Here is a 24,102-nt window from a genome sequence, read left to right on the forward strand (position 1 = left end):
CTTTTGACGTGTCCCAGAAGATTGCAGGGAGGGAGGGGGGAGGCTACCCGCTCCCCCCCAAAAAATGACATGGCAAATGTGGGATGTCAGGGGGTCACCAGCACTTAAAGTGGAAGTTCCATTTTTTGGTGGAGCTCCGCTTTAACCGCTTAAGGACCGCCACACGATCATTTACGTCAACAGAATGGCACGGCTGGGCAAATGGGCTTACAGGTACGTCCTTTTTAATTTACCGTCGCGCGCACGCCGCCACCGGCGCGCTCACGACCCTGTCGCTAGCTTCGTGACCGAGCCCCCATGATCCGTAAACTCGATGTCGGCCGGTGTCCCGCGATCGGGTCACGGAGCTGAAGAACGGGGAGATGTCAGTGTAATCACAACACCTCCCCATTCTTCCTAGTGACAGGACACTGATCGTCTATTCTCTGTCATCGGGAGCAGCGATCAGTGACATGTCACTCGTTGCCACGCCCCCTAACAGTAAGAATCACTCCCTAGGACACACTTAACCCCTTTCAGCGCCCCCTACAGGTTAACCCCTTCACTGCTAGTGTCATTTTCACAGGGATTCCTCATCTCTATCAGTCCGTGTTACTTTGGAATTGCTACATTTTGTTTATGTTGTGTTATGTATTGCTTATGTACAAAGCTGTTCAAGGCATGCCACCTAAAAAAGTAATAATATAAATAATAACAGGTACCGCCCCTGAGGAGCAGACGGAGAGCCAGGACATCATGTATGAGAACACTGATGGATTGGAGCCCCCCCGGAGGGAACCCTCCACCTCCCACAATGACAAGAGGCAGCCAGGTATAATGGCAAGTAAGGTGTATCTTATGTGCTCCCGGCTCCCGCTGTACGGCCTGGACATCAACAGGCCACAGAGCTGTCAGCCTCGGCCCACCGGCCCACCGGGCAAATGCCCGGTCTGCCCTATGGCCAGTCCAGGCAGGCCTCCCATTGTGGGTTATATTTTGTGCCGTCCAAGTTGGGCTGTGCAGCACGGACACGTTTTGTATGCACACTGTGAGCAGACGGGGGGGAAGGTCTTCATAGCAGAGGAGACAGACAGAGTCCCTTCCACCATACATCTCTATCCCGCATTATCATCAGTGTTGAAAATTGGATTCCATTTTCTATCAGTGTTGTGTAAATTGGTGACACGCTGAGTAGCGAACGATGCTGGGCCCCATGTCCTCCATGTGTCGGGCATGAACCTACCTATACACTTTAACCCATTCCTTCCCAGCATAGGTTGTTCCTCTTCAGCTCCCTGAGGCACTATGGGCACATTATTCCCCTCTGAGCACTGACACAGAAGCACTCTCAGGAGGCCCCTGGCCTAACCAACACCCCCTTCTAGGCCAGTGGTCGCTACATGGCGGTACGCGGTCCAGGAGCTGGACCCGCTGACAGTCCTGCCTGGACCGTGGCTGGGTGTCCTCTCCTGGGCATCCTGCCTGGCCACTAAGGTTGCCACCTGTCCGGGATTCACCCGGACAGTTCGGGTTTTGAATCATGCGTCCGGCTTTCAGTCTGCCTGAAACCCGGACACAATATTCAGACAGGAATGTGGTTTAGAATAGGGCCTTATGCACACCACATTACCATTCTCTTTGGAGCACCCAAAGGTGTCCCAGGTCTGCTACAATCCTATAGTGTATGCTAGAGCTGCACAAGGAGGTGAGCCACCCGTCCAAGCGGGGATGTGGAGCGGCGGCCACATTGTAATTTCCGCCTTCTGGCGCCTGCAGCGCCTATGATGGATGTCACACTTCCCGTGGTCCCGGCATTGGCGCTGCAGGCTCCAGAAGGCGGGACCTGCTATGGCACTTGGCCACACTCAGCTGTACTTGGCGGCACTCTGCCGGATCAGAACGGTCCTGGCGCTCGGGCTAACGATGGAATGCAGCATTCCATAGACTCTGGGCTTTTCAGGGACCCATTCGGGGCTCTAGCACCCCAGATTTTCCTGCTCTCAAATTTTTGATGGCGGAAATTCCGACAGCAAAAGTAAGATGGAGCCTGCACACGGTCGGAATTTACGACCAAAAGCTCACATTGGACTTTTGTCAGATTTTCCGACCATGTGTATGCGACATAAGAGGAAGCTCCTAGAAGCTAGAGCCTCAAAGATTAAAGCGGAGTTCCACCCTAAAAAAACTTTTCATCAGCAGCTTCCCTTTAATCTAAATATGAACAATCTGTAAAAAAAAATGACCTTGTAAATACCGGTAGCTGTTACCATGAAGATTCCATAATCTGCCCCGTTCCCAGTCCGCGGTGGATGTACTTCCCTTCCTAGCCCCCCCCCGTGGCCTCCTGGCAAATTATTGGTTGAAATCATTGGGGCAGATTCAGAGAGGAGATACGCCGTCGTATCTCTGAGTTCCGTCGGTCGGATCTATGCGCCTGATTCATAGAATCAGGTTCCGCATAGATCTCCCTAAGATGCGACAGGTGTAAGTGTCTTACACCGTCGGATCTTAGGCTGCAATTCCAGGCTGGCCGCTAGGTGGCGTTTCGTTTTTTTTTACGCGACAAATATGCAAATGAGGTTTTTCGCCGATTCAGAAACGAATGACCGCCCGGTGCATTTTTTTTACGTTGTTTGCGTTCGGGTTTTTCCGGCGTATAGCTACCCCTGCTATGTGAGGGGTATCCTATGTTAAGTATGGCCGTCGTTCCCGCGCCGAGTTTTGACATTTTTACGTCGTTTGCGTAAGTCGTTCGCGAATACGGCCGGACGCAATTTACGTTAACGTTGAAACCAATGACGTCCTTGCGACGTCATTTGGAGCAGTGCACGCTGGGAAATTTAGCGGACGGCGCATGCGCAGTTCGTTTGGCGCGGGCACGCGCCTGATTTAAATTTTACACACCCCCTAGCCGCGGAATTTGAATTCCGCTGGGGGATTTACGATACGCCGCCGCAACTTTACAGGCAAGTGCTTTCTGAATAAAGCACTTGCCTCAAAAACTTGCGGCGGCGTAACGTAAATCAGATAGGTTACGCGGATCTAAAGATCCGCTCACCTATCTGAATCTAGCCCATTGTCAGTGTTTTCTCTCCTGTACATTGAAGTACGATGGATGCAGGAAATTCCCACCAATTACAACTCTCTGTGAGGTTTACCGACATGAAATATCCATTGTGATATGAGTGTGAGAAGCCGGCTCCCAGCTTCCTCTTTCCTGACCAAAAGAAGCGTCTACAATGAAGTCTGTGTCAGGCCTGGAACAGATCGACAGGAACTGAGAGAAAACTTCCTCTTCTACAACAAAGACCCAAATTCAGCATTCACTTCTCTCCAAGTCTTTGCATTTGTCCCCTCCCCCCCCCCCACACTCCGAGATCCAAGATATGTCTCCAAGATTAGATCGAAATATACTTCAATTAAGGGACTGTTTTCACCAACAAGGAATCTCCGATTCTTATGAGCCAGTCTACTGATCCCGGGTCTCATGACAGATAGCACAGCCAGGAATCTGAGCTACACTTTGCAAAATAATTATTTGCTCCAAATTAAGGTGACCAGATTTTTTAAATGAAATCCGGGGACATATTTTTTTTTTTTACTAGTAAAGGCAGCAATCAGCGACTCTCTTCCCGTCGCCGCTGCCGCCCGCCTCACTGCCTGTCGAGTCTTGCTCTCCGGGCCCCGGCTACTACTGGATGGGGAGCGGATTAAGATCACTTCACCAGGGAAGGCAAGGAGATAAGCAGGTAGACGGCTGGCCGGGACTTGAGCCAAGGCAGAAGAACATGCGAGCGGAGCTCTCTCCCCCCCGACCAGCACATGATCATCAGAAAGGGGCACAGATAATGAGATATTTGTAATTCAGATTTTTTTTTATATTCTGCACTGACTGTCTTTGAAATTTCCCCAACCAGGAATGGACTGGCCATTGGGACTACAGGGAGTTTCCTGGTGGGCCAATGGCTTAGCGGGCCGGCTTCGGTCACAGCGGACCGACCGCTCCCCTTCACTCCTCTGTCTCTCCCTCCCTGCAGTGCTCACCTCCTCTCCCTCCCTGCAGTGCGCACCTTCTCTTTCTCCCTGCAGTGCTCACCTGGGGAGGACCAGAGGAGCAGGGGGGATGACAGAGGAGCATGGGGGGGACCAGAAGGAGCAGGGAGAGGGGACAGACAGCTGATTCAATAGCTATGGCCTGGGAGTTTCTCACTTCTGCCTAATCTTGTCCCATTAGGGGGGCACCAAACTGATTCGTTGCTCAGGTGAAATAATGTCTAGCTTCCCCACTGGTACTGCCTATAAGAGTACCAGTACCAGCCGTTTTACTCTAATAAAGTAGAACGGCTAGTGGCTAGTGAAGGTGGAGAGGGCACTTGGGTGGCTGGGGTGGGGGGGGTTGGTATGTTGTCTGGCCGCCATAGGAGAGACCTATCAAAGTGGGCCAGTCTGGATGAAGTCCAGGACCAAATTTTTGTCCCAGTCCAGCCCTGGCTCCAGCCCCTGTTCAAATCCAATCCGGGGTCAGACTTGGTCTGGGGACAGTGTCCTCAATCTGGGGACTGTCCCCGGAAACTGGTCACCCTATTCTAAATTGTATTTTACACCAGCAGCCCCCTGTAAAATGATAAGTGGTATAATTATATGTCTGTCATGCTGAGTGTATACTTCATCCTCATGCAGAGCTCCAGGTGCCACAGTTATCCATCAATTCCAGATGTGTCAAACAGTGTGTCCTCTGCTGAGCATTGTGGTTCTTTGCAGAGATAAGAGAGCTGGAATTTGCACCGCACAAGTGGGAATCCAGCCTAAAGGGTGTTCCGCGTCTTTCTAATTTGCCGCGAACACCCCAAATTGTTTGCTATTTGGTGAACAGGCGAACACCCGATGTTCAAGTCAAACTTACGTTCAACATAAAGCTCATCCCAATTTATTTCAAATCTGACTGTAATTCAGCTTTTAAAAGATTTCCACATCAAGAAAGTCCAACCACTTTATAGGGGACCTTGTGCCTTCAGGTGGACTCCACAGAGATTGGCTTTCTCCACCCTCAGGATTGACCTGGGAGGATCTAGTAGAGATTTAGCTTAGTGGTCTGAATTACCAATTTACCTGGAGTGGGATTGGAAGCCATACACAGATAGGACATCCTTGGTTGTTAGGGGCTGAATGGATATCTTACTGTAAGAAACAACACTTAATCCTCTGAGATATGTGACTTCACCAGCTAATTCCGTTATCCTTTGCCTTTCAAATAATGTTTTTATGTCTGTTGTTCTAGACGGCATCCAGAAGTGGCTTCCTCACCATACTGCGATCTGTCTGCTGTTGTGTCTTGTTTTGTTGACAGTCATCATTGTCCTCATTGTGAGATGTGAGTACTGTGTCAAATGTTCTGTATGTGTTGGGTGTATAGGGTTGGTGCTCCCAGAAATCAGTGCGGAGTACTGGGTTTTGGGTGGGCATCTGAAGAAGGGTACAAGGGTAAACTCTGCTCACATAACTAGCCTGGTGTTGACATCACCTGGGCTCTGCCATGTTACAGGTGACTTCAGACCCAGAAAGTGGGTCATACGGAACTCCTTCCCCATTTGTCCCCTAGAGTAAGGTGGTCAGATTTTTAAAACGAAATATGGGGACATATTTTTTTTATCTTTCAGACCGTTCTCATCGGATGGACTGATCGTGTGTACAAGGCTTGACAGTCTGGCTCCGGGGACAGTGTCCTCAATCTGGGGACTGTCCCCGGAAACCGGGGATGTCTGGTCACCCTACCCTAGAGGTCATCAGAAGTCCCTCATGCTAGATACTACAACCTTGTAAAACACAAGGGGATTGGAGTTGTTGACTACTACCTGTAGGTGAGAGTTGTAGGTGAGAGTCCACCATCTTATCATTGTTCAGATACAGTAAGCCCAAGGCTTTACCATAGGTTTCAAACCCCTCTTGTATCAGGCAATGCAAGTTCCATTGTTTCTTCCAAAATAGCTAACGTTCAGTCAGAACTTGCTTTTCAATGCTTTGCTGAAGTGTAAACATCATAACACATTCCAGCCTCAAGGTATGCGCTCAACACAACAGGAGCCCATATTCTGTACAGGGGGTTGCCGGCCAGCATTCAATTTACTGCAGTCTACTATGCTCTCTCCATACCTTGAAGTTCCATTGTGACTCATTAAAGCTCACCAAGAAGATACTGTTGTGGCACTTTTCCTACCACATATTGGGGAACACCAAGGCTTCTCTTTCTCATCTACCCCTTCTAATGCCACGTACATGGTTGGAAATTCCGCCAACAAAACCGTGTTTTTTTTCTGACGGAATGTTGGCTCAAAATACACACAAACCTTGGCGGAATTTCCAACCGTCAAGAACGCGGTGACGTACGACGAGCCAAGATCAATGAAGTTCAATAGGCAGTTCGGCTCTTCTGCTTGATTCTGAGCATGCGTGTTTTTTTTGCGCGTCGAAATTGCATACAGACAAACAGATCTTCCGATAGGATTTTTTTCCATCTGAAAATTTGAGAACCAGCTCTCAATCTTTTGTTGGCAGAAATTCCGACAGCAAAAGTCCAATGGGGAATACACACGGTTGGAATTTCCGTTCAAAATCAGACTTTTGCAGTCGTAATTTCCGATCATGTGTACGGGGCGTAATTCTCCTCCTTTTCTTTTTATGCCATTTTCCTGGGGAAGGAGCCCAGAACATCAGTGATGGTTCTCATTTATCCGGGTCTACTGTACCCAGTAGTATGAATATAATTTCACTGGACTTGTCCTTTATTGTTGAAGACATTTCATTGCATATCCAAGTGGATTTCCTACTAGATGAGTGTTAATAAATGATGCCCACCATACCGGGAACATACTCCAGTATTCATACCCACCATACCGGAAACATACCCCAGTATTTATTCCCACCATACCGGGAACATACCCCAATATTTATACCTACCATACAGAGAACATACCCCAATATTTATACCAACCATACCGGGAACATACCCCAGTATGTATACCTACCATACAGAGAACATATGTCAGTATTCTTACCCACCATACTGAGAACATATCCCAGCATTTATACCTACCATACAGAGAACATACCCCAGTATTCTTACCCACCATACTGAGAACATAACCCAGTATTTATACCTACCATACAGAGAACATACCCCAGTATTCTTACCCACCATACTGAGAACATAACCCAGCATTTATACCTACCATACAGAGAACATACCCCAGTATTCTTACCCACCATACTGAGAACATAACCCAGTATTTATACCTACCATACAGAGAACATACCCCAGTATTCTTACCCACCATACTGAGAACATAACCCAGCATTTATACCCACCATACCGGGAACATACCCCAGTATTTATACCTACCATACAGAGAACATACCCCATTATTTATACCTACCATACAGAGAACATACCCCAGTATTTATACCTACTAAGGCCAAAAATTTGTGAATTCCTGACCATCACCTGTATATAAGATTGTTGGTCATTCCACTCCAAACCATAGGCATCAATATGGAGTCACTCTCCCTTTGTGGCTATGCCATCCTCTTCTCTTCTAGGAAGACTAGCCACAAAGTTTTAAAGGGTGTCTGTGGAAATGTGTGCTCATTTGTGAGGTCAGGGACTGATGATTGATGGGAAGATCTGGCTCTCTTTAGGGGCTCAGTAGGGTTGGGGTCAGGGCCTTGTGCAGGATACTCAAGTTCCTCCACACCAGTAGGGTTAAGGTCCCAAGATGTTAAGTAGGGCTGAGGTCAGGGCTCTGTGCAGGATACTCAAGTTCCTCCACATTAGTAATGTACACCTGTAGGGTTAAGGTCCAAAGGTGTTCATTAGGGCTGAGGTCAGGGCTCTGTGCAGGATACTTAAGTTCCTCATCCCCAGTAGGGTTGGGGTCAAGAGATGTTCAGTAGGGCTGAGGTCAGGGCTCCATTCAGGACACTAAATTTCCTTCACATCAGTAGGGTACACACCAGTACGGTTGAAGTCCAAAGGTGTTTATTACGGTTGAGGTCAGGGCTTTGTGTAGGACACTCGAGGTCCTCTACACCAAACTAATCAAACCACGTCTCTATATGGAAATGTTGTATAAGAAGACCTGGCTCATTCCAATTTACCCCGAAGGTGATCAGTAGGGTTGAGGTCAGGGCTCTGTGCAGAACACTCGATTTCCTCCACACCAGACTGTTCACACCATGCTTTATGAAGCTGGCTTTTTACACAAGGGTACAGTCATACTGGAACAGAAAAGTTACCACAAGGCTGGCATTTGTCTACAGTGTCTTTGTATGATATAGTATTAACATTTGCCTTCACTGGAGAAACCTGACCTCTATCACATTATATCGGTATTTATGCCATTGGCATACATTGTATATTCAGCCAACCAAATTATAACTTACTAAACGGTGGGCCAGTTACTGTAGTGAGGAGCAAAAGGTTAAAAATGCAAGTAGAAGTTGTGATTTCAGCTATGTGTTAGTTAGAACTGCAGTAGGTGGTTCATTGTTCCTGGAGGAAATCATCATTGTCTAATATTGTGTGAGCTGAATCATCAGAAGGGAATTCATAGGTCATGTTGGAACAGAAAAGGGTCTTCCCTAAACTGTTACCATAAGGTTCGAAGAACACACTTGTCCACAATCTCTTATGCCCCGTACACACGATTGGTTTTCCCGGCGGTAAAAAGTCCGCTGGGAAAACCGAGGGGAAAGCCGAGAACCTGCTCATCAGCTTTTTCCCCTACACACGGCCGGTTTTCCTGGCCGGAAAACTGCCATGGGAGATTTGTCGGGGAAACCCGGCCGTGTGTATGCTCCACTGCAGTGTTTTCCATAGGAAAACTGTCGGGAAAACTGCCATGGAGCATACACATGGCCAGTTTTTCTGGCCAAAAGCTGTCATGGCAGTTTTCACAACGTGTGTACGCGGCAAAAGTATCCTGTAGTATTAACAGTGCCAGTCTCTCAGGAAAATAACATTCCTGTACGCAGATGCACTTATGTGAGAAACCCTGGTCATGGCCGGATTGCGGTTGCACACATGCGTGATTGCGCATTGCCGCTGTCCCGTACCTGGTGGAAGAGTCTGGTATGCAGAGGGAGGCCTCCCTCCTCTGACTCGAGGCTCCTAATAGGGAAGACAGGAGGCGAAAGAAAGTGCAGAGTCGCACGAGAGCCTGGAAAACGTGCTGGTAGACGAGCTGGACCGGAAACAGGAACAAACAGGCTCAATTCAGCAGACTGGAACAGCTTGGACCGGAACCAGGACAGACAGGAGTCGTTCAGCAGACTGGACTGGAACTAGGAACAGACAGGAGTCGTTCAGCAGACTGGACTGGAACTAGGAACAGACTGGAACCCTTCAGCTGTACTGGAACTAGGAACAGACTGGAACCATTCAGCAGACTGGACTGGAACTAGGAACAGACTGGAACCCTTCAGCTGGACTGGAACTAGGAACAGACTGGAACCGTTCAGCAGACTGGACTGGAACAGACTGGAACCCTTCAGCTGGACTGGAACTAGGAACAGACTGGAACCGTTCAGCAGACTGGACTGGAACTAGGAGCTCAGGCAGGTGCAGGCAGATGGACTGGAGCAGTAGACACACAAGTCTAAAGCAGGTGAAAACTGGAGAAGGGTCAGATACAAGCAGGTTCGGCAACAGGCTGGCAGCAAGGTAGCAGGAGAAACAGGCAGGGACGTAGTCAACACAGGCCGAGGTCAGATGCAGGCAGATAAACAGGGTAGTCAGAGCAAGCCGGGTAGGGTCAGCTGGAGCAGAGTGCAGGTAAACGACAATCAGAGGTCTCAGGTAACGCTGTAGACCAGACAGCACCGATTCAAGGAAGTAAGGCAGTTTAAATAGCCTTCTGGGGTGGGACAGAGGAACGACCATAGCCGCCATCTTGATTGCTGGCGTGCCCTTCCTGACAGGCGCATTTGTACCAGAAGGGCCATTTAAACTGTACTAGTGCAGTGTGTCAGTGCTGTTTGGTCTACTACATTCCTGTATTCCTGTTACCAATTCCTGTTAATCTTCTGCTGCCCACCTGACCTGCCTCTGACTTTGCCTGAACCCTGCCTATACTCACCCCTGGCTTGTCCCTGGATTACACCTCTGTCTTCACCTTCTGCTCTTCTATCCTGCTGTTACCGATTTTGGTCTGACTCCTGACTACCCTCCTGCCTGCCGCTTGAACCTGATCTGCTCACTAGTTGCTGACCTGGACCATCTGGGTTTGTCTTGTGCCTATCCTGCACCTACCTACCTGCACTCTTTTCTGGCTCCAGTACTTCCACCAGCATGTCCGGTCCTGCCATCCGTGCATTTCAGATGCACACCAGCACCTGCCAGTGGAAGACTTACCAGGCACTCTTGCCAGTCTGTGCCCTGGCATTCCCTGTCAACTTACCAGGGACTCCAGAGCCAGGGCTCAATGCTACAGGCTCCACACCATCACTGACAACACCTGAACTCAAAATGTTGGAGCTGTCTCCACAGGTTTTGTGCCCATAATAGCTGTGTTGGTCAAGTGTTGAAAAGCTTTTGGCAGTACAGTGGAACCGCGAATTGCGAGTAACGCGGTAACGCGGTTAACAAGCTTTTTCACAATACGAGCACTGTATTTTTAAAAATCGTAACTCAGTTTGAGAGTGTTGTCTCGTAAAACTAGCACGATTCAGACCAAAGCGGTGTGCAGTACCGCGTTTTTCCTGAGGTGGGGGGCGCCAGAGCCGAGCAGAGCTGAACATTGCTAATCGCACGGCTGACCTTGGCAAATCTCGGGAATTAAGTATTTTTCGAGGTTTGCTGAGGTCAACCGAGGTGTCCTCGGGCCTTTTTCGTCCGTTTCTGAGCATCTCTTGTGCCCCCCCGCCTCTGGCCGCACGCGGTATTGCGTGCCATTGAAGTCAATGCAGAACAATTTTTTTTTGCTTTGATATGCGAGTACTTTGGATTATGAGCATTCTCCTAGAATGGATTATGCTCGTAATCTGAGGTTCCACTGTATAGTGTATTTCCTTAATTACCTGTCTGTGCTCCATCATGCAGACATCCCGCTGTCCAGCAATCACAAGCAACCAGAGGCCACCTACCATATATTGGAGAACAATGTGACTGAGACTCCCAGGAGTGAAGAAGAGTTCCTGGAACCATTGAGAAGAGAGATGTCAACTACCAAGACTGAGCTGAATGAGACCCGTGTTGAACTGGAAAAGGCACTACAAGAAATTATGGACTTGAAAAACCTTCTACTGAGCTGCCAGCAGGAAGATCCAATTGCTACAACCGATAGACCGACAACAGAGGAGATGTCAAAGCACACAAGATCAGGGATGGACCAGCGAGAGAGAGGTATTGTTGGGATTTGTTACTTTTAGTGAATTTCGACATGCTTGGGATCACCTTAGCTTCACATTTTTTTTTTTTACAAATTCTTTATTTTTCATTTTTCAACATGTCACATTGCCTCAAACCCAGGTTCGTATCACATCAGACAGTATAAACAGCTTCAATCTCTACATTCTTATGTTTGTCCTTTTCCTTATTTAGGTTTCCTCTATTTTTATCTGCCGCCCTCCCTCTGCACCTCGTCTACCCGAATGCTTTTTTTTTTTTTTTTTTTTTATCATATCTTTCATCTTTGACGTGATCTTCCCCAGTTTAAGGCACTAGTACCCCATCTTCTCCCCTCCCCCCCCCCTCCTCTCAGTCTATTACCCGGCCAAAAGAAAAAAAAAAAAAAAAAAAAAAGAAGACCCGGAGCTCTCACTCCTCCTCCTAGTGGACTCCCTTCCTCCCCTCTATCCCTCCCCCCCTCCTCCTGTGCTCTATATCTGACATAAGGTGCCCATATTTCTTCCACCCTCTCCTCCCCCTCCCTCAAAGATGCCGTGAGGTTCTCCATGCTTTGCATTTCAGTAATTTTGGCTATCCATTGTGATTTGCTTGGAGAACATGTGCTCTTCCAAAGAACCGGGATACACGATCTGGCTGTGACCACTAAATGTCTCACTAGGGATCTTTTAAATTTTTCTATTGACATGGGTAAGTCTAATAACAGATAAGTCGCCGGTTCATCCCCTAATGATATCTCAGTTATTTCTTCTATCACTTCAGATACCATTTTCCAGAAGTCTTTGACTCCTTCACAGTTCCAAAAAATATGTAGCAGAGTTCCTTCTTCTTTCTGACATCGCCAGCAAATATTTGACACTTGAGGAAAGATCTGATTTAAGACCTCCGGTGTCCTGTACCACCTGCTCAGGATCTTGTATCCTCCTTCTTGGAATTTAGATGCTATTGATGCTTTATGATTAAATTGAAAGATTTTTTTCTTCTGAGTTTCCGTGAATGTTACCTCTAGGTCTCTTTCCCATCTCTGAATAAAGCCTATTTCTCGTGGCGCTTTTATTTCATTTACCAAAGAATAAAACAGGGAGAGTGAATGTCTCACTGGTTCTCTCTTAAGACACATTTTCTCGAATTCCGTCAGTATTTCTCTCACCCTGATTTGTCCTCGGATAGTTCGGAGAAATCCCCCTAACTGTCTTCTCCTATATGGGTCTAAATGTTCAGCCAGTTCCCTTTCTATTTCTTCATTAGACATTACCCGATTCTCTCTCTGAAAGTGTATCAGTCTAGTTTGACCTCTATTTTTTAAATTCCCAAAGCCTGAGTCACTCAGGCCAGGGGTAAACACTGGGTTCCCCAGAATTGGTGTCATCGGGTTCACTTCCGTTTCGTCTTCTAGGTTTTTAAATATTTTTTTAACAATGCTAATTGTCGTCCCTATCGTTGGGTGTCTCTTGACTGTCTGTGGTATGACCGATTTAGAGAGCCATATTAGCCCCTCCAGTGGGATCTCCGTCATTGCTTGTTCTAAGAGGATCCAAGGTTTGATCTTTGGCGCAACGCACCAGTCAAGTACTCTCGACAGGTGAACTGCCTTATAATAGGCTAGTGGGTCTGGAAATCCTACTCCCCCCTTTTCCTTTGGTAGTGTTAAGATATCTCTTCTCACTCTGGCCGGTTTCCCTGCCCATATGAATCCCGCAAACTTCGCTCTTAGCTTCACATTTTGACAAAAAAAAGTAAAAAACAAAAGCTTAAAAAAAAAAAAAAAGTTAGAAGGGATAACCTTGATCATTTATCCAATCTTGTTAGCTACCTGAGTTTTCTCCATTACCCAAGGGTCCACTTCTCCTCCAAATAGGGAATTCCTTAATTCTTTGGAGCCGGCCCACCAAGTACCAAGTTGGGGAGAGTAAAAAGACTTGTAAAAGCCACAAATCATCCCCACAACAACAGAACAGGTCTCCATCTCCGTGTAGTATAAAAAGCGTAAAAAATAAAATCACACATGCTCATGCAGTGAAAAAAATACAGTGGAACCTCGGATTACAAGCATAATCCATTCCAGGAGAATTCTCGTAATCCAAAGTACTCGCATATCAAAGCAAGTTTCCCCATTGAAGTCAATGGAAATTAAAGTAATTTGTTCCGCATTGACTTCAATGGCATGAAGTACCGCATGTGGCCAGAGGCGGGGGGCGCCGGAGAGCCAGAAAGGTCAGAGGGCAGCTCGGCTAACCTTGGCAAACCTTGGAAAGGCTCTGGAATGGCGTATTTCCGAGTTTTTTCGATCATTTACGAACTGCTGCGAATGGCCCCGATCGGCTCCGCTTTGCTCCCGGGCCCCCGACCTCAGGCCAAATGTGGTACTGCACATTGCTTTGTCTTGAATCCTGCTCGTTTTGTGAGGCAACACTCGCAAACCAAGTTAGGTTTTTAACAAATACTTTGCTCGTATTGCGAAAGCGCTTGTTAACCGCGTTACTCGCAATCCAAGGTTCCACTGTAAATAGAAAGTGCCAAGTGCAGTACACATGGATGGCCTTCTGTCTGATATAACAATTTCTCCAGATTAACCAGATTCCCTGTCTAGGAAATGTACGCAAAATAACCATAAGTGACATGACCTCGTGCCCGTGCCACACAGGGGGGTCCTAAACCCATTGGGGTAGATTCACGTAGCTGCGCTTCCTCTTACGGATTGTCTTTACGCTACGCCGGCGTAACTTACAGGAGCAAGTGCAAATATTCACAAAGCACTTGCTCCGTAAGTTGCGGCGGCGTAGCGTAAATGGGGCCGGCGCAAGCCCGCGTAATTCAAATGTGGAAGGGGGGCGTGTTTTTTGTTAATGTGTGATGACCTTACGTGATTGATGTGTTTTACGAACGGCGCATGCGCCGTCCGTGTACATATGCCAGTGTGCATTGCTCCCGAGTACGCCACAACAACGTATTGGTTTCGACGTGAACGTAAATTACGTCCAGCCCTATTCGCGAACGACTTACGCAAACGACGTAAAAAAATTCAAAAATCGAAGCGGGAACGACGTCCATACTTAACATTGCGTGCGCCTCATAGAAGCAGGAGCAACGTTATGCCGTAAAAAGCCTTACGCAAACGACGTAAAAAACTACCGCGTACGTTTGTGAATCCGCATATCTAGGTCATTTTCATACTCTACGCCAAAAACAATGGGAGCGCCACCTAGCGGCCAGCGTGAGAATGCACCCTAAGATACGACGGCGTAAGAGAATTACGCCAGTCGGATCTTAGGCTAATGTCGGCGTATCTTGCTTTCTGAATACAGAAAGAAGATACACCGGCGCAGATTTGAATTTACGCGGCATATCTATAGATACGCTGGCGTAAATTCTTTCTGAATCTACCCCACTGTATTTTTCTGGTAAACCTGAGATGCCCAGGTGGCACCCCATCTGAAGCTTCTTGCATTCTTACCCCCTGGCTAGACAAGGGCAGCCCCATCACCATTACAAGACACTAAAACCCAGTAACAAGCAAAGGCCCCTCATTCTATCCACACCCCTTTGTATGGCACTACACCTATTGATGAGACTCAGGCGCCTCCTGAAGTCCTCCACCAAGGACAACTCTTCTACGTCTATTTCAGAACCTCACTAACTGAGGCTTCCGTAATTCCTGTTTCAGAGTTCTGCCCTGAAGGATGGGTCCTCTTCAAAAAGACATGTCTTTGGATTTCCACCGAGCAAAACACTTGGAGAAACAGTACAAAATATTGTGAAGAGAGAGATTCCAACCTGATCATTGTGCCGTGGAATGACACGGCTCTCCAGGTAAGTGTAGGTGATAGTGATCAATGATAATGGCCCGGATTCACAAAGCACTTGCGCCGACGTATCTCGAGATACTCCCCGTAAGTGTAAATATGCGCCGTCGTATCTATGTGCCGTGCCCACAAAACTAAGATACGCCTAAAAACAGGCTTCATCCCACCGACATAACTTGCCTACGCCGGCGTAGAGTGGGCGCATATTTGCGCTGGACGCATGTGGCGCTCCCATTGATTTTGTATTTAAATATGCAAATGAGGTAGATACGCCGATTCACGATTGTACTTGCGCCCGACGCAGGCTACGACTTCTGCGCGTAAGTTGTACGTATGGCTTATAGTTAAGCCCCATAAAGGAGGTGTAACTCAGCAGCATCCATGCAAAGGGCCGCACCAGGGAACACAAGCCCGCGTATTTTACGTAGTTTACGTTGGACGTGAATATGACTAGGCGTAGATTACGTTCACGCCGTAGGCAGTGATCCGGCGTATCTTAGGCAGTTGTTCCGACGTATTTGTTAGCATGCGCACTGGGATGCATCCACGGGATGGCGCATGCGCAGTTGGCGATGCGTATCTGTCTGGCGCTCGGCCCATCGTTTGCATGGGGTCACGCCTCATTAGCATGGCTCACGCCCACTTCCACCGACGCCGGCTTACACCTGAGAAACCCAGCGCAGATTTGGGAGGAAGTGCTTTGTAAATTCAGTGCTTGCCTCTCTGCGCTGCGTCGGCGTAGCGTAAAGGAGATATGCTACGGCGGCATAAATATGCGCCAGTGTCTGTGAATCCGTGCCGTAGTGTCTAGACATGTGCAATTCGTTTAGTTCCAAATTAGTCCATTAACAAATTTTGACAAATTCATAAATTCATTAACTAAATAATAATTTTTGGATTTTCATTCTTATTTTTGGATTTCCAAATCTCCGAATTTCAGAATCTCTAAAATTCAAAATTTTCTAATTTAGAATTTCTGAAATTTTGAATTTTTCGAATTTCCACGAATATCTGAATTTATGAATTTTCACATTTCCATTTTTTTTCCAAATATTCGAAAATAAGAAAATGCAAAATTTCCGAAATTCGGAAATTTCTAAAAATACAGAATTTCCGAAATTCTGAATTCGAAAATTTGGAAATTCAGAGTTTCATAAATTTGGAGATTCAGAAATCATAAATTAAGAATTAAAATACAAAAATTATTATTTCGTTTTGGTCCATTTGTTTAGAGACCGCATTCTTTATTTTGGATAATTTGCATTACTTCGGATAAATTTGTATTTGTTTCATTCAGTAACAGCCAAATTTAAAAGGAAATTCCAATACCTAAAATGTTATAGTTAGTTATTATTAGTTAGTTATTTAGTTAGGGCCAGATTCACAGCGGAGATACTCCGTCGTATCTCTCAGAGTATCTATGCGACTGGTTCATAGAATCAGTCACGCATAGATAGCCAGAAGATCCGACAGGTGTAATCGTTTTACACTGTCTGATCTTAGGATGCAGTACCGCGGCCGCCGCTGGGGGGAATTTGCATCGTAAACCAGCGTCGGGTATGCAAATTAGGAGTTATGGCGATTCACAACGGATTTTCGCGTTCGCTACGTCGCCGCTAGTCTAGTTTCCCGTGGCAAAGTTAGTCGTCGTTTTTGGTGCATTAACTTTACACAGCAATCGTATTGCTGTATAAAGTATGGCCGTCGTTCCCACGTCGAAATTTAAAAATGAACGTCGTTTGCGTAAGCCGTCCGGGAATACGGAATTACGCTACGCGCGTCGCCGTTCGAAAATATGACGTCACGGCGCGCAAAGCACGACGGGAATTACGAAACTGAGCATGCGCAGTAGGTCCGGCGCGGGAGCCCGCCTAATTTAAATGGCACACGCCCATTTGAATTGGCCCGCCTTGCGCCGGAGGCCGCCGGCGTAGGTTTTCATCGCAAGTGCTTGGTGAATCAGGCACTTGCGATGAAAACTTGCGGCGGTGTAACGTATCTGCGATACGTTACGCCGCCGCTCCCCTATGTGAATCTGGCCCTTAGGCCCCGTACTCACGACCAAACATGTCTGCTGAAACTGGTCCGCAGACCAGTTTCAGCAGACATGTTTGGCCGTGTGTTGGCCCGAGCGGACCATTTTGGGACGGATCGGACAGGTTTCCAGCGGACAACTGTTTCCTGGCATTGCTTTAAAACAGTCCGCTGGAAACCTGTCCACCCGGACATGTACGGTCGTCTGTACAGACCTACCGTACATGTCCTGCCGCCCGCATCCCTCGCATGCGTCGAATGACTTCGACGCATGCGTGGAAGCATTTTTAAGGCGGCCCGCCCACGTCACCGCGTCATTGTCGCGGCGACACCGCGTCATCGACGCGGCGACACCGCGGACACGCCCCGCGTAATGTTTACGCGCGGGCTTCTGTTCGATGGTGTGTATAGCCATCGAACAGAAGTCCCCGGGCAGTCCCCGGCCAGACATGTCCGATGGAAACGGTCTGCAGACCGTTTTCATCGGACATGTCCTGCCGTGAGTACTCGGCCTTAGTTATTATTTAGAATTTTTGGATTTTCGTTCTTTCTAATTTTCAGATTTTCCTTTATTTTCTGATTTGAGTTTCTGAATGTTCGAATTTTGAATCTAAGAATTTACAAATCCCAAAATTTTCAAATTTACGAATTTACAAATTTTCTAATTCCGAAATTTTGAAGTTACAAATTTACGAGTTCTGAATTTTCAAATTTACAAATTTACGAATTTATGAATTCCTAATTTACCAATTTTCAAATTTACAAATTTTAGAATTTACGAATTCCAAAATTTCGAATTTACGAATTCCGAATTTTTAAATTTACGAATTTTTTGAATTTACGAATTTACGAAAAAACTAGAACTAATGAAATAAAAAACAAACACATTTTTTGACATTGCACATGTCTAATAGTGTCATGCTGGGGATATCTGAACCTCTCTGGTGTTATAAATTAACATTGACATTCTGTTTAGCACTTCCTGGCAGGAGAACAAGGAGGATTCTGGGTTGGAAAGGAATTGACCTGGAGGTGGCCAGAAGAATGGAGATGGCCCGGGGGTTATGGAGCCACGTAAGTACTAACACTTCAACACCGCACCCCGAGAGTTGAAATTAAAAACTGGAGACAGTGGGAGTGCCCACATTGGCCCAGATTCTCAAAGGCGTTACGACGGCGCAACACCATTTGCGCCGTCGTAACTCCTCATCTGGCCCCGGGTATCTATGCGACTGATTCTTAGAATCAGTTACGCATAGATACCCATTAGATCTGACAGGCGTAAGGCTCTTACGCTGTCAGATCTTAAAAGCAATTTTTTTTTCCGCCGCTAGCTGTCGCATCGTCATTTTCCCCGTCGTCTATGCAAATGAGGTAATTACGCGAGATTTCCGAACATACGCGCGGTCGACGCTGAGAATTTACGTCGTTTCCGTAGCGTACGCGACGCGTAAGGTTGCTCCTGCTATTAGGAGGGGCAACTAATGTTAAGTATGGCCATCTTCCCGCGAAGAATTAAAAAAAAATTACGTTGTTTGCGTAAGACGTCCGTGAATGACGCTGGACGCCATTTACGTAAACGTCTAAGCAAATGACGTCGGGGCGACGTCATTTAGCGCAATGCACGTCGGGTAATTTACCCGACAGAGCATGCGCAGTACGCTCGGCGCGGGAGCGCGCCTAATTTAAATGGTGCCCCATTTGAATTGGGCGGGCTTGCGCCGAGCGATTTAACGATACACCGCCGCAAGTTTACAGGTAAGTGTTCTGAGAATCAGGCTGTAAACCTGTAAACCTGCGGCGGTGTAACGTAAATGACATACGTTACGCTGCCCAGGAGCAACGTAATTGTATGAGAATCTGGGCCATTGGATAGTTTTAAAAGCAAAGTTACTAATTCAACAAGTTACAAAGTAGTGATGGCTAAACAATTTAATTATTACAGTTTGCCAATACATTCCGCTTCAGGACCCGGAGCCCAGAGCCGGAAGTGTTTATTGTGCGGCTTTATGGTGTGAAAATTAAACTTGGCCCTTCTTGACATTTAGTCTATTCCTTATACTTCTTATATTTAACCCTCATCAATCTTAACACATAATCCTCACCTGACCTCACAAGACTTCAACCTTAAAGCTGTAGTAAACTGCTGTTGGTTAAAAAAAAGAAATCCCTGCAAGGCAATGGTATAATGTGCTAGTAGCCATGGCATACTAGCACATTATTGGAAACTTACCTTAGAATGAAGCCCTCAAGTGGTGCGCTGTATCTGCTGAGAGGGTTGGCATCTTCCCCCGGTCTACATGAGTGGTCCGGGGCACGATGACGTCACTCCTGTCCATGTGCATGGGAGCCGCCGTATACGGCATGGGCTCTGAAGGTATGGCACTGTAAGCTGGACCTTCAGAGTGATTTCATTGGCTGCATGCACTCTGAATTAACTCCCTCTGGACCATTGACACCTAACCAAAACCTCTACCTGGTCCTGTTACCTAATCCCAATCCCCTCACCCATCCCTAGCACTGAACTATAATCCACACCTGACCATAACCTATAATTACTACTATCTAAACCTAACACTTAACTATAGTCTCCTAACTGACCCTAACACTTAACTACAACCCCATCTAATCCTAACACTTAATCATAGTCTCCTAACTGACCCTAACACCTAACTATAACCCCCATCTAATCCTAACACTTAAATATAGTCTCCTAACTGACCCTAACACTTAACTATAACCCCCATCTAATCCTAACACTTAACTATAGTCTCCTAACTGACCCTAACACTTAACTATAGTCTCCTAACTGACCCTAACACTTAACTACAACCCCATCTAATCCTAGCACGTAATCATAGTCTCCTAACTAACCCTCAGGCCCCGTACACACGGGAGGATTTATCCGCGGATACGGTCCAGCGGACCGTTTCCACGGATAAATCCTCTCGAGGATTTGCGCGGATTTTGATGCGATGGAGTGTACTCATCATCGAATCGAAATCCGCGCCGAAATCCTCTGGCGATGACGTGTCGCGCCGTCGCCGTGATGATGACGCGGCGACGTGCGCGACGCAGTCATATAAGGAATTCCACGCATGCGTCGAATCATTACGACGCATGCGGGGGATCCCTTTGGACGGATTGATCCGGTGAGTCTGTACAGACCAGCGGATCCATCCGTTGGGATGGATTCCAGCGGATAGATTTGAAGACATGTCTACAAATATTTATCTGCTGGAAATCCATCGCATGGGAGAAATATCCGCGGAAACAGATCCGCTGGATTGTACACACCATAGGATCTATCCGCTGAAACCCATTCGCTGGGATTTATCTGCGGATGGATTCTATCGTGTGTATGGGGCCTAACACTTAACTATAGTCTCCTAACTGACCTTAACACTTAACTATAACCCCCAGCTAACCCTAACACTTAACTATAGTCTCCTAACTGACCCTAACACCTAACTATAACCCCCAGCTAACCCTAACACTTAACTATAGTCTCCTAACTGACCCTAACACCTAACTATAACCCCCATCTAACCCTAAGGCCCCGTACACACGACCAAACATGTATGCTGAAACTGATCCGCGGGCCAGTTTCAGCATACATGTTCGGTCGTGTGTAGGCGCGAGCGGGCCGAATTCCAGCAAACATTTGCCCGCCGGGCCTTTTCCCAGCGGGCAAATATTCCTGGACGTGTTTTAAAACCGTCCGCTGGAATTCTGCCCGCTCGGACATGTACGGTCGTCAGTACAGACCTACCGTACATGTCCAGGCGCCCGCCGTCCCTCGCATGCGTCGAATGACTTCGACGCATGCGTGGAAGCCTTTAAATGGCAGGCCCGCCCATGTCTCCGCGTCATCGCCGCGTCATCGTCGCGGCGACGACGCGGACAAGCCCCGCGTATTGTTTACGCGCGGACTTCTGTACGATGGTGTGTACAACCATCGTACAGAAGCCCTCTGGCAGACATGTACGGTGAAAACGGTCCGACGGACCGCTTTCACCGTACATGTTTGTTCGTGTGTACCCGGCCTAACACTTAACCATAACCTCCACCTGACCTTAACCCCCATCTAATCCTACCTCCTATCTATAACATCCCATCTGACCCTAACATCATAGAATAATAACTCACCTGACCCTAACACTTAAAGCGGATGTGCCACGGGAAAAATATATTAAAAGCCAGCAGTTACAAATACTGCAGCTGCTGACTTTTAATATAAGGACACTTACCTGTCCTGGAGTCCAGCACCGATCGCAGCAGATGACGAGCCGATCGCTCGTCACCCTGCTGCTCCCCCCTCCATCCTCGGTGAGGGAACCAGGAAGTGAAGCGCTCCGGCTTCACTGCCCGGTTCCCTACGGCGCATGCGCGAGTCGCGCTGCGCCCGCCGATTGGCTCCCGCTGTGTGCTGGGAGCCGAGTGTTCCCAGCATACAACGGGAGACGGACGGGAAGGAAGGAAAAAACCCGTCCTTTGCCCGTATCGTAGGGCCGGAAGTGGGTGCAGATACCTGTCTGTAGACAGGTATCTGCACCCCCCTCCCCCCTGAAAGGTGTCAAATGTGACACCGGAGGGGGGGAGGGTTCCGATCAGCGGGACTCCACTTTAGAGTGGAGATCCGCTTTAACTATAGACCTACCTGACACTTAACCATTACACCACCTGACTCCCATGAAACTCTAATCATTACCATGGGCTCTTCTAGGATTGGATGGCAGGACCATAACTCCCACCTGACCCTAACACTTAAACTTAGTCTCTACCTGACTCATACATAACCCCCCCCTACACACACCTGACCAATCCATAACACTGATTTAGCCATAACATCTCTCCAATCTGACCGTAACACTTAACCATAACCCCCCACGTGACCCTAATGCTTCACTGTAATCCCCTGTCTGACTCTAACACTTAGCCATGACTCCCACCTGACCCTCATGCTTATCCGTTACCTACCACCTGACTTTAATGCTTAGCCTTAGTAATAACCCCCATCTGACCCTAGCTCTTAATCATAACCCCCATCTGACCCTAACACTTAGCTATAATAACCCCACCTGACCCTAATGTTTAGCTATAACCCCACCTGACCCTAATGTTTACCTATACCCCCACCTGACCCTAATGTTTACCTATACCCCCACCTGACCCTAATGTTTACCTATACCCCCACCTGACCCTAATGTTTAACTGCTATACCCCCACCTGACCCTAATGTTTAGCTGCTATACCCCCACCTGACCCTAATGTTTAACTGCTATACCCCCACCTGACCCTAATGTTTAGCTGCTATACCCCCACCTGACCCTAATATTTAGCTGCTATACCCCCACCTGACCCTAATGTTTAGCTATAACCCCACCTGACCCTAATATTTAGCTATACCCCCACCTGACCCTAATATTTAGCTATACCCCCACCTGACCCTAATATTTAGCTGCTATACCCCCACCTGACCCTAATGTTTAGCTATAACCCCACCTGACCCTAACACTTAGCTATAACCTCACCTGACCCTAATGCCGCGTACACACCATCACTTTATGTGATGAAAAAAAAACGACGTTTTTAAAAACGTCACTTTAATTGACCGTGTGTGGGGGAAAACGTTGTTTTATGTCTTGTAAAAAACGACCAAAAAAAATTCAAGCATGCTTCAATTTTATGTGTCGTTTTTCAAAAGTGCACTTTTTACTTCACAGAAATTGACCGTGTGTAGCAAAAAACGTCGTTTTCTAAGACGTTTTTTCATCCACGCATGCCCAGAAGCTACTTATGAAGCGAGCTTCAATGGAAAAACGTGGTGAACGTAACCTCGCTTTGCTAGAACATTGTGAGAAAACGATGGTGTGTAGGCAACTTCGTCTTTGAAAATTGAAGTTTCAAAAACGTCATTTTTTACTTCACAGAAAGTGTCGTTTTTTTTCATCACATAAAGTGATGGTGTGTATGCGGCATAACAGTTATCCACAACCCCAGTATTTTCTGTAAAAATCTTTACATCTTCTAATAATACTTGTTTCCTGGCTGTTTCTAAATTCAGTTCTTACTGGATCCCTGACCCACAGCTAATGTGAGCCTAAATGTAACCTTAACCCCTAACTCTGTATATAGATTACCATGACTTTATTTCTTTACAGATCGAACGATCGCTGCTGGGCGCTGATCGGTGGAACTCTGCAAAGTGTGACCTGCTCGGATAATCATAGATGGATCTGTGAGAGGAATATTGTTCTAACTTCATATAAAGGCTCCTCTTATAGCAATCTGGAATTCAGCCTGTGGAGGGCGAACTTCTCTTGTTACAGAAAATCAAGCTGAACAATGGAGGGAAATATGCATATAAAACATGTGATAATTACTATCCGCTGCTTCCAGCATATGAATATTAACAAGGCTTTCATGTTTTTAGCTTGTGTTAACTCTGTGTTACCTCCTGCAGTTGGTCACATGACCAGCTCCAAGATATGGGGGGGGGGGGGGGACGGGGGACAGATGTCAAGGCAGGGCAGGTCAATCAGCAACTGAAGAGTGTTTCTTTGCTTCAGTGGAACCCATGTGGCCAAAAGCATAAGCAGCTGAAGAGTGCTCCTCCCTTTCAGTGGAACCCATGTGGCCAAAAGCATAAGCAGCTGAAGAGTGCTCCTCCCCTTCAGTGGAACCCATGTGGCCAAAAGCATAAGCAGCTAAAGAGTGCTCCTCCCCTTCAGTGGAACCCATGTGGCCAAAAGCATAAGTAGCTGATGAGAGCTCCTTCACTGGAACCAATGTGGCCAGTATCATAACCAGCTGAAAAGTACCCCTCTCCTCCAGTTGAACCCATGTAGCCAATAGTATAAGCAACTGAAGAGTGCTTCTCCCCTT

The 24,102-nt window shown here is 47.1% G+C and overlaps 1 protein-coding gene across 1 annotated transcript; it reads left to right on the top strand.

The window, feature by feature from the left end:
• The first annotated feature begins 735 nt into the window (after positions 1–735).
• On the top strand, positions 736–23,602 carry LOC120946137 (asialoglycoprotein receptor 1-like). The gene is made up of 6 exons (XM_040360936.1): positions 736–811; positions 5,258–5,350; positions 11,072–11,374; positions 15,042–15,187; positions 18,191–18,288; positions 23,379–23,602. The coding sequence occupies exons 1-6, from the start codon at positions 736–738 to the stop codon at positions 23,557–23,559; spliced, it is 897 nt and encodes a 298-aa protein (XP_040216870.1). The 3' UTR covers positions 23,560–23,602.
• The last annotated feature ends 500 nt before the right edge of the window (positions 23,603–24,102 follow it).

Source organism: Rana temporaria, chromosome 1, assembly GCF_905171775.1.
Source record: "Rana temporaria chromosome 1, aRanTem1.1, whole genome shotgun sequence".
NCBI classification, from domain to species: Eukaryota; Metazoa; Chordata; class Amphibia; order Anura; family Ranidae; genus Rana; species Rana temporaria.